Source organism: Labeo rohita, chromosome 19 (genome assembly GCF_022985175.1).
Source record: "Labeo rohita strain BAU-BD-2019 chromosome 19, IGBB_LRoh.1.0, whole genome shotgun sequence".
Lineage (NCBI taxonomy): Eukaryota > Metazoa > Chordata > Actinopteri > Cypriniformes > Cyprinidae > Labeo > Labeo rohita.
This window is the reverse complement of record NC_066887.1, coordinates 13,579,766-13,591,468: the sequence shown is the minus strand read 5'-3', so window position 1 is coordinate 13,591,468 and position 11,703 is coordinate 13,579,766. Positions and strand designations below refer to the sequence as shown.

The window sequence follows — 11,703 nt, the reverse complement described above, 5'->3', positions numbered from 1 at the left end:
AATTCAAAATAAAATATTAATAAATATATCTCTGATAATCCCGGGTTACTATGGTCACGCAGGTTTGTTTACACATTAAACTCGTGGCCACGAGAAATGGATGTCGTTCCCTCATCATAGCATCTCGTGGCCACGACATAATATGAGTTGATATGTCGTGGCCACCACAAACTTAAGTGAACCGAAGGTGTCCCCTTCCGGTCACCGTAATAATGTAACTTGTAACAAGTAACTTGCCCAACTCTGTTCCATGAAGGATTCTAACTTCCGTTTGGGTGCTTCTATCGCGTTCTGAGGGCGTGTCCGCTGTCCGCGCCGAAACCACGCCCATTCGCGGGAAAGCTGCCGCCTCTCTCAACTGTCAAATACTGCTACAATCTGAATGGATGACTGCAACCAGGTAATATGCATTTATGTGAAGAAAGCATAGCTAGCGAGCAAACTATCCACTTTATTTTTCCTGTAAAAGCGTGGCCGTTTGTAAATTTTATGGGTGTGGCTTCTCGTTATTATAGAGTGTCATAATTGGCGGCACTGAGTGTAAACACTGCCACTGAACCGAATTTTGCTAATTATTGCTGCTCGAAATGGTCAATTATTGTCATGTTTTGGACTTTACTAATCGGTCAGACCGGAAAAAACATTTGGAGTACTATAGACTGCCAAAGGTTATAACAAATGAAGGAGAAAAGTGCAAAAAACCAGTGTTGCCAACTTCTTTCAGTGGAAAGTAGCTAAACCCTGCTTGAAAAGTCGCTAAATGTCGCTAGATTGCGTCATACGCTAATTAGCATATTCATGAAGTAGGTGCTTTGTATCTTGCCTCTCTGCACTCACATATGGCATTTTAATGCTGCCAAATTCACAATAAAACTGTTTTCATCTATATGTTTTTACTGTTTCTGTTCTATTTCTGAAATAGTGACTGAAACACATATACATTAATGTGACCCTGGACCAAAAAAAGTCGCTGGGGTATATTTGTAGCAATAGCCAAATAAAAACATTGTATGGTTCAAAATGATTGATTTTTGTTTTATGGCAAAAATCATTAGGATATTAAGTAAAGATCATGTTCCTTAAGATATTTTGTAAAATTTCTACTGTAAATATATCCAAACGGCCCATTATAAGACTACACAGGCAGCTCTCGAAGATATTAATATGCACTAAAATCCTGATTCATAAACACGACACTGTCTGATGAAATTTCCACGCCGGGAAAGCAACAACTCGTGCCCGTGCGGCAGTACTCAGAAACTCAGTCTCAGAAACTGTATAAGGTTTGACCAAGAAGTCGCTAGATTTGTCGCTAGGCGCTTTTTTGGAAAAAAGTTGCCAAGGGGGTCTGAAAAGTCGCTAAATCTAGCGACAAAGTCGCTAAGTTGGCAACACTGCAAAAAACTGTCTGAGGAACAAAAGTTGTTTTCCAGGGCAAGAATTTTGACAACATTCATGTTTGTTCTTATCATTACAGGTCAGGCAGGTGAAATATTAGGCTAATATCGTAATTAATACTGCTTGTACGTATCTTTACCACCTGTTAACTTTTGTTTGTCAGAATATTGCTCCCTTTCATGCTTACTAAGTCCTTCTCTATATGATTTAGCAGCTTCCACACATTTTTCCTGTGGTTTAGACAGCATAAATTAGCAGAACAACTATTCAGTAGGACATTAACCGTGTAATCCATGCTGTTGTTTACATCGCCAGTATATCTGTGCATCTGGGTAACTGACCAAACCACCTATTCACTTTATTCTTCATCACGGAAGTAAGTTCATGGGCGAGACTTAGCCTAATAGGGAAATAACGAAAAGAGTAACAACATGGAGTAAATGGTAAAACTGTTTGCACTACAAACCAATAAAAATAATTAAAATAATACGTTAAAATAACACGGTAAGACACCAATATGCAGTATAAAGCAGCAAAACAAGTTGTTTTGTACAGTTAAAAATAGCTGGACACGGATGAGACTGAAAGCCAGACCCATTAAAACTTACAAATGGCCGCACCCACTCTTACAGGAAAAATAAGGTGGATAGCAGCTAATGAACTGGAAGTCTCGCCCGTAAGCTTACTTCCGTCTTTAAGAATAAGATGGATAGGCTGTATTAACTAACAGTAATGAAACTAACTCGCAACTGAGCAGGTGAACCACTGACACTAATATGCTTAACTTTTTTGCAGTTCACCTAAATAGCACTGTTGTATGATAATTTCCCATATAAATATTCCATATAGTTGTTCAATTAATTTTATGTATAAATTTGAAAAGGATTACAAGGTTTTAGATGAAGGAAAGAGTTCATTTTACATTTACACCAAAAAAAAAAAAAATATATATATATATATCTTAAGTAAGACAGCTGCGATCTGTCACTCCTTGGCTACTGTTGAAACCACAGAATATAAATACAGTTTTCATATTACCATAGCCATAAGAACTCATTTCTAGTCTGTGCAAAGGCTGGATCTCATCTGAGAACATCTTTATGCCAAACCACATGATAATTGTCAGCAATTTGTGAGGTATGTGTAGAAGATGAGACGGTTTGATAGGGTAGATGGAGATTGAGGTGAGAAGGGTTTAGGGAAGAGAGGGCGGAGGATCCAGTCATTGGAAACACTCCCTCTGCGTAAGAGTGTATCTTGGAGGGAAGGAGGTCACCCGTGTTCAGATTATGCCTTCAACGCGAGGAGCACGCAGGCTAAGAATACCACAGCTCGCTGGGACCTTGCAACTTCACAATTCAGAAAAACATTTGAGGACGGTAACACTATTCTGCAGAACAAATCATTTTTAGTAAAGATTTTTAAATATATATATATATATTTCAGGAGTTTTTGGATATTTCCATCCACTGGATTAAACTTTTTAACCCCAATATTGTTGGATTACGGCAAAACATTTTGTTGTTCAATTAAACAGAGGATTTTATCAGTTTGGAGTTGCAACTCTTCTCAAAAGGAGCAGAAGCAGGTGTTGTGTTTGATCCAAAAACCTTTGAAGAAAAAACCTTTGAAACCTGATGTTTGTGAGGCCCTGTTTTTATTTACTCTAGCTAAAGACTTTAATTTCACATTGTGCTTAGTCCTTCCAGCTTTGAGATCACCGCTGAAGGGAGTCGAGCTTCTAGGAAGTTCTGTTTGTTTCCAGTTTCTAGGATATTGTTTGTCGTCCATTTCTGTAAGCACAGTGTAGATTATGAGTCCTGTGGTTTGGTAAATAAAGCGACAGAATGAGGAACGACTATCAAAAGGCGATAAACTGAGTGGCTTGTTGCAGTAAACATTGCACTCTCCCAAATAACGATGACTGCTGTGGAATCCGAGTGGCTTAGACGTCTGAGTTGAATTTCAAGACGGTAGTCAGACCATTCCAGAGAAGACCGACGTCGGGTAAACACCCAGAGGTTTTTGAGGGACAAATACGTTCATTGTAGACCACTGCAATGGAGCAGAACTCTTCAGCCACACCAGTGGACAAACAAGAACGTGCGGTTGAGTTTGTGTCAAGCAGAGGGAGAAAGAATAGCTGTGGCAGTCGAACCCGAGGCCGTCAGCGAATATTTCCTCTGCCTGTTCTCCTCCATCTCTGCATGCTGCTGTGTGTTTGGGCTCAGGTGGAAGGAGTGGTTCATTCCAGCTTCCGCAGGCTCAGTGGTCGTGAAAAGAAGGAGATGCAGAAGGAGATTTTATCCATTCTGGGTCTACCCGGCCGGCCCAGACCTCATCCGCCGCTGCGGCCCCCTTCCTCAGCCCCGCTCTTCATGCTGGATCTTTACCATGCCGTGTCGTCCGAGGTTGACGACGGACCGGGTTTGGGCTTCACTCCGGAAGGGGTCAGTCATGCGGCGCTGCCCACCTTAAGCACGCACACGCCGCCCCTCGGCACGGTGGTCAGCGAGGCCGACACGGTTATGAGCTTTGTCAACCTGGGTAAGTGACAGCTGGCGAGGGTTAAATGCACTTCACTTACAGAAGACATTAATTAAAGTCCATGTGTGGGCATAAACTACACTTAAAAGTGTGTAAATATCATTGTATTACATAAGTTTTAAACCAAGTCAATCTAAACATTTCACAATGAGAAGCTTGTTGCAACAACAAATACTTTTACAGAAAAGTCATTAGGACACTTTCTGCTTGTCAAACTGGAACTGGAACTTCATGTCAGTGTTAATTTAGTATTTTTTATGTACTATTTGTGACCCTGGACCACAAAACCAGTCATAAGTAGCACGGGTATATTTGTAGCAATAGCCAACAATACATTGTATGGGTCAAAATTATCAATTTTTCTTTTATGCCAAAAATCATTAGGATATGAAGTAAAGATATTTTGTAAATCCCCTGCTGTAAATATATCAAAACTTATTTTTGATTAGTAATATGCATCGCTAAGAACTTCATTTGGACAACTTTACAGGCGATTTTATCATTATTTTGTTTTTTTGCACCCTTAGATTCCAGATTTTCAAATAGTTGCATCTCGGCCAAATATTGTGCTATACTAACAAACCATACATCAATAGAAAGCTTATTTATTCAGCTTTCAGATATGACTGGTTTTGGTGTACAGGGTCACATATATTATTTTATTTATATACTGTTTTATATTATTTATTCATATCTTTATTAATATTTTGAATTAGCTTTTATTTTTATATTTGTAGTCTTGTTTTTAGTTTTAGTAATTTTGTTACATGCTTTTGTCATTGTTGGTTTTTGTTTTAATATTTTGATTCAGCCTTAAAAAAAAATTTCTAGTTTTTGTTTTTAGTACTTTAAATTCAGCTGATTTTATTTCGGTTAGTTGCCAATGCAATATTACTGTTTTAAATTTATTTAATTTTCATCTAATCTCTCTCTATATAGCTTTATTTCAATTAAAAATATATATTTTTAATAGATTTAGTTAACAGTAACAACATTGGTTTATCCCTTAGAATACATGTGAGAAGTTAATAAACTATATGAAATAATAATATTAAAATAAGAAGTAGCAGAATCATAGATAGTTAGATATAAAATCACAATTACAGAAAACTATGAATTTTTATTTTATTTACTTTCTGTTTTTAGTTCTGATGAGTTAACCAGCTTCCATATGTCCACAGAAATTCACCTTTGCAAAATAACTATAAAGTGGTTAGTTATGACAACAAGTGTAATATAATTTGCTTGCAAATGCCACTTGGTTTTATATTTTAGCTAATACAATGACATTTTAAGTCTGCCTCCAGTGCCCTAATGTCTTTTTGGGGGCCATGATAAATAATACTGCTTTACAACACAAAAATCCAGATAATTACTCAAATCCAGTGCCATTTGCCATTGATTTTAAGAGGCTGGAAAGGTTTGTAGTGTGTATTGATAATACATTTTGTTCACTGAGACAGACCCACAATCACTTCATCATCTCTTCCTGTCTCAGCCCAAACACAGACGATACTTATCTGTCACGAAACAAACAACAGTTTAACATCCTATTTACAATTACTGCTTCTCTTTCCACGTCTTTCCTGCCCCACTATTATTGGTCAGTATCACCCCTTTCTCAGCTTTAACTAGTGGTGTTCGCTAAGACAGGCATCACTATTATTATTGCTCATCGCAGTTAGTGATTTAAACAAACCCGTAACCCTAAGTATGAAACTTTGCTGCATAACCTTTTGTGCTAAAAACATAAATGATCCCTGAAATCAAGTGGCTTTTTGAAGAGAGGTGTGTTACTGCTTTTCTAAGTGATCAGTTTTAAAAAGGGGGGTTTACTGTTCACCAAAAAGTCCATTTTTACCAGTGTGAAGAACATTTTAATAATCTAAAGAACGTTTCTCCACCAGACTCTTGAAAATAAAGCTTCTGAAAAGTGATCTTTACTGTGATGGAACCATTTTAAGTTGCACAAAAGGGGGTTTTCACAGCAATTCCACACAAGAACTCTTTGGTTTTCCAAAGAACCTTTCAGTGAACACTTCTTAAAAGAACCATTTTTTCTTGGTTTAAAAAGCAGTTAAAAAAAATCATACAAAATTTGTGCATTCACTCTTAAAAGCAAAAGTTCCATGCTACGCAACTATTCCATAGAAGAACCATTTTTGGCTTTAAAAGAAAGTTTCCACTGATGTTAATGTTTTCTCATAGATGCCAATGAAGAATCTTTATTTTCAAAAATGGCCTTTTCATATGTCGGACATTGTGAATACTCACTACAGGCCTGGAGTTTGTGATGTTCTTCAGAAAATGTAAAAAAAAAAAAAAGAATTTCTCACTCCCGCCAGTCGTCTTTAATATAGTGTTTTCCTTTTCTCTGTGCTTTTCTAAATGTAAATCTTGATTATTGTGGATCTACAAAGGCCAGTCCAGATCACGCAGGCCATGTGATGTTGTAGTGGGCACACAGCTGTGGGGAATTACAGGCCCCACTGAAAGGCAGAAAAAAGATGAGATGAAGTGGATGAAAATACTGTTGGGCACTCCTCTAAAAATACAGCGCTGGACTGTAATTAGTGGTGGTGCGCTGAGCTGCAGCAGCTCCACAACGCCTCTAATTACCCCACTGCAGAGCCCCGGCCGTGGGTGTCAGTCCGATCTGCCGAGCTCCACCAGAACAAATGTTCCAGTTTTTGTTTCCCCTTCTTCTCCTGCCAGTCATCCCTACAACATGTCTTTTTCATCTCATGTGTCTTCACACTCACTCAACACATGTGGTAGTTTTTGTTTTTCAAATCTCTCTCTGGCCTCTGTCTCTGACCGCAGTGGAGCAGGAGAAGGATCTGATGCAGCCTCGGCCGTACTGGAAGGAGTTTCGCTTCGATCTCACTCCGCTTCCTCAGGGAGAGACGGTCACCGCTGCTGAGTTTCGCATCTATAAAACTCTTACCGTGGGTTGGCGTGCAAACCGCACCCTCCATATCTCTGTCTATGAAATCCAGAGGGAGAAAAGAAACAGGTCATAGTCACATATGATCATTTATGCAGATTTGTAGTACTGAATCTGATTCAGGAAACTGAAAGGATGGAATACACTACACGACTTTTGCTTACACGAAGTTGATGAAACTGATGATTGACAGATTTAATAGAAAATCAAGTAGTGTATGATGGTCACCGACTCTGATTTTTTAGCTTCAGACTTTGATTCAGGGGCGTTTCCTTCGAGGAGGCAAGGGAGGCAGTGCCTCCTAAAATATTGGATAAAAAACTAATTGTAATATTACAAAATATCACATTAAAAAGTGAATTAAAAAAAAAACATTATCCAACAGCAACACCATCAGGGAGTCCACAACTCTCTTATCTCCCCTGAGCCCATTGCGTTTTAACAGACCCCCTAAAGCGTGCCGTGAGTTTGCTGGTGGGTAATTGAGAATGAATGGGGGAAAGTCACGTATAAGGAGAGAATGCCTCCATTGCCATATGATTGGATATGACTGGTTATGATCAGCTGTGATAAATCCCACCTCTTGTGGTTGTTCCACTCCGTTTTCGTGAATCAGTAAGAATGAACAATATAATAGGGTAGGCCTATATGACGAACGTCACCTGACCAAAAACGAAAAACAGGTCTCATCGCTTCCACTAGTCAGAGAACAGCTGTATTAAATAATGGCGATATCTAAATACTTTTAAGGTAATCAGTTAAATCTGTTTTTATTGTTGACGTTTTATTACATTTTTATATCTAAATGTTAGTGAAAAGAATAAAAATAAAAAAACTTAATGCTTACATGTGATGGACATTGGTTATGATCATTTTTGTACCTACTTTGAAGGCATTTTGAGTAAAACAGCTTCATATTTAACAAAGCATATGCAAAACGCTTGAACCGGAAGCACAGAGACCTGCTTAACAGAATGCAGAAGTCTGTTGCGCATAATCCCTATGGCGTTAATAGGAAGGCTAATTTAAAAAAGTAAATAAACAACTCACACGCTTAGCAATAACCACTTTGTTACGTCAAAATAAGACTTAAAATGGCCTGAAAACATGATCTGTGGGAGTTTTTAGTGAGTAATTAGTTTGGTGAAATGTAAAATAAATCTCTGTATCTGTGACGTATTCACAAATAGTTAAAAGTTAACTATTAAACAGAATAGCTGAACGTAAGTTCACAAATAAAACATATTGTTTAAGTTGTTACTGCCTTGAGTTATTATTTTGGAATAAATATAAAATGCTTAAAATCACTTGGGATGAGATTCATAATTGGCTTTAATAAATAAAAAATTGAATTGTTTTTTTTTTCTCGTCGCGATAGTGCAAGTAATGAATTTACATTTGATTAGAGAAAGAAAGAAAGAAACTTGCCTCATTTCTGCTTTGATTCCCACCAGAGACTATAAAACATGGTTGATATTTTAAGACGATTTTAGAACACGTTGTTTTCATTTGTTTTTGCGCGAGTTTGTTGTGATTGGAACAGCTTGAAAGTCTGGTAGTGTATTTATGATTCTTAGTCATTTACTATGTTATTGCCAGTTTTTCCTCTGTGACCGTTACAAAGTCGTTAAGTGTATTTTAAAATCTGTTTATTTTTAAAAGTTATGTAGTGTATTCCAGCCTTAAAGGGTTAGTTCACCCAAAAATGAAAATTAGCCCGTTATTTACTCACCCTTCAGGCATCTTAGGTGTATATGACTTCCTTCTTTCAAACAAATCCAATTGGAGTTATATTAAAAATTTCCAATCTTTAGCCTTTATTCACCCCCCCGGAGCCATGTGAGGCACTTTTTATTATGGATGGACACACTTTATTGGACTTGTTTCGGACTGATGAAGAGAAACACCCACCTATTCCCATTCTAAAGCTTGGAAATAGCAGGATAGTTTTTTTAATATAACTCCGAAAAAAGGAAGTCATATACACCTAAGATGCCTGGAGGGTGAGTAAATAATGGCCCAATTTGGGCGAACTATCTCTTTAAGATATCATTTGATTGTATCATTTAGGAAGCAGAAATCCTTTACATGACATACTTTTTAGTAATTCTTCATTCATTAATGTGTCTGCGATTCAGCGTTGGTCATTATAACGAAAATGACATTAAGATCTTGTCTGACAGGGAGCCTGAGCTGGTGTTGCTGGACATGCAGTCTGTGCCAGCGGGTCAAGAGGGCTGGCTGGCATTTGATGTGACTTCTGCGAGCAATCGCTGGCTTCTCCACCCTCGGAGCAACTTGGGCATCCGACTTTATGTGGAAACTGAAGAGGGTGAGTTATTCCTAATGTACAGCTTGGAGGCTAAATTACTCTGATAGCAGTCTAACATCATTGGATGTTATTACAAATAAAAATGCAAACCTGCTACAAATCTTGTCTGATTTATCTTTAGACCAAGTCTTACAAAAGTGACTGAAGGAGCATTTGATTTTTGCAACCAACTGGTACTGAATTCTGCTCAACCAGCAGCAAACATTTGGTTTTAGTTTATGAAAACCATGTATCTTGGCAAAGCTTTGACCTATTGAGGTAAACCACGTTCAGGTCAAATGGTAAAATGCTGAAATCTTGTTTTCTCAGACCGGTCGTTGTCAGCCGCATGGGTGGGTCTGGTGGGCCGACGCGGACCGCGTTCTAAACAGCCTTTCATGGTGACGTTCTTCAGAGCCAGTCAAGCCCCTTGCCGCCCACCTCGTGCTCTGAGACACAACAATCAACGCAAGAAAAAACCCAAGTACGACCTGCCACACCCAAACAGACCCGGCATATTTGGTGAGCCACAATAAGTGCTTTAAAAGGCAGATTGTGTTTAAAGGAGCATATGAAATGATTTCTCTTTGAGCTGTGATCATCTCACTTATTCTAGACCAAAATCATGCCACCAGTGGACGCCAGGCCTGTAAGAAACATGAACTCTATGTCAGCTTCAGCGACCTTGGCTGGAAGGTGAGACATCCTGGCTTTCATACATTTACACCTTCAAACAAACAAGAAGTTAAAGGATTAGTTCACTTCCAGAATAAAAATTCCTCATAATTTACTCATCTCTATGTCATCCAAGATGTTCATGCCTGTCTTTCTACAGTCAAAAAGAAATTAGGGATTTTGAGGAAAACATTCCAGGATTTTTCTCCATATAGAGGACTTCAATGGGAGCCGAATGGGTTGAAGGTCCAACTTGCAGTTTCAAAGGGCTCTACATGAACCCAGCTGAGGAATAAGGGTCTTATCTAGTGAAACGATCGGTCATTTAAAAAAAAATAAAATAAAAATGTATATACTTTTGAACCACAAATGCTCATCTTGCACTAGTTCTGCAATGCACATCCGTGATTATGCATTAAGCAATCACGTTGGAAAAATGACATGTGGTTAGTTCTTCGTCTGTGTACTTCGGTTCAAAAAGGTGGGGTAGGATGAAAAACTCCATCTCATTTTCTCCTCCAGCTTCAAAATTGTCCAACATCATTGTTTTACCTTTTTTTTGTAAAGGGCGTTTGGCTTTCTTTGCATGTTCGCTTTGTAAACATTTGTTCGGTACTTCCGACTACATCATGCGTGACCTTTCCAGTGTGAAAGCTTAAAGTCAAGCTAGTGCAAGACATGCATTTTTGATTAAAAAATATATACATTTTTATTTTTATTTTCCTTGGCCGGGATCATGTAGAGCCCTTTGAAGCTGCACTGAAACTGCAATTTGGACTTTCAAACTGTTGATCCCCACTGAAGTCCACTATATGGAGAAAAATCCTAAAATAATTTATTTTCGACTGAAGAAAGAAAGACATGAATATCTCAGATGGCATTAGGCTAAGTAAACTATCAGATTTTTTTTTATTTGGAATTGAACTAAGTCTTTATTAATACACTTACATTTTAGACACAACATTGAAAGTTGATCTGTATTTTTACTCTGCCAGTTGAAAAAGTTCTAAATTATTTAACGCAGAACTGAATCAAGTGTTTTTAAACGAATCAGTTGAGTTAATTATTCTGTGACACTTTTGTCGCCACCTACTGGCTTATTGATGCAACCTGAAGAAAGAGTCACTGAAAAATACACACAATTAATGTCTGGAACAAACATATAAATCAGTCTTTGTGCTGTTACAGTGTTTCAATTTTTATTTTTTTTTATTTTTTTTCCAGGACTGGGTTTTGGCCCCTACAGGTTATTCTGCATATTATTGTGATGGGGAATGTGATTATCCTCTGGGCTCTTGTATGAATGCTACAAACCACGCCATGATTCAGCTGCTGGTACGTAATCTGTATTTTGTGATTTTTCTGAAATACAACGCTAGGAGACCTATTTAAAAATAAACTTAACTTTGTACTGATTCCTCTGGTAGGTTCACCTTCTAAGACCAGAGGAAGTGCCCAAGGCCTGCTGCGCTCCAACCAAACTCAGCCCCATCTCTGTGCTCTTCTATGACGACAACAACAACGTTATTCTCAAGAAACATCGAAATATGGTGGTCAAGAACTGTGGTTGTCTATAACCTCTTGTACATTAAAGTTTTAAATCTGAGACAAATGTAGATGTATTATAATACTCAGAGGCACCATTTGTAATATACAATGATTAAAAATTTATTTAGCCAAATTTGAGCACTCTTACCTGTCCCAAATGATTGACAAATCATAGTTATTGAAGCGTCATGATGGTTTATCAGCATATTTGTCACATTTTATTGTGAGTGGATTTAAGATTGGAATCCATCCTATAATAAAAAAAAAACATATTTTG

At 37.9% G+C, this 11,703-nt stretch overlaps 1 protein-coding gene across 2 annotated transcripts; it reads left to right on the top strand.

Annotated features, from left to right (window-relative positions):
- The first annotated feature begins 2,672 nt into the window (after window positions 1–2,672).
- On the top strand, window positions 2,673–11,670 carry bmp8a (bone morphogenetic protein 8a). 2 transcript variants are annotated; one of them, XM_051136560.1, is made up of 7 exons: window positions 2,673–3,945; window positions 6,769–6,961; window positions 9,076–9,224; window positions 9,534–9,725; window positions 9,820–9,899; window positions 11,103–11,213; window positions 11,306–11,670. In XM_051136560.1, the coding sequence occupies exons 1-7, from the start codon at window positions 3,459–3,461 to the stop codon at window positions 11,453–11,455; spliced, it is 1,362 nt and encodes a 453-aa protein (XP_050992517.1). In that variant the 5' UTR covers window positions 2,673–3,458; the 3' UTR covers window positions 11,456–11,670. The 2 variants fall into 2 exon arrangements, with proteins under 2 accessions (XP_050992517.1, XP_050992518.1); XM_051136561.1 differs by having other exon boundaries at window positions 9,839–9,899; window positions 11,306–11,452.
- Window positions 11,671–11,703: the final 33 nt, after the last annotated feature.

Coding starts and splice junctions, on each gene's coding strand:
- bmp8a (XM_051136560.1), top strand. CDS start 3,459: ATGGAGCAGAACTCTTCAGCCACACCAGTGGACAAACAAGAACGTGCG. Junction 9,900..11,102: donor TCAGCGACCTTGGCTGGAAG/GTGAGACATCCT, acceptor TTTTTTTTCCAG/GACTGGGTTTTGGCCCCTAC. Junction 11,214..11,305: donor ACGCCATGATTCAGCTGCTG/GTACGTAATCTG, acceptor TTCCTCTGGTAG/GTTCACCTTCTAAGACCAGA.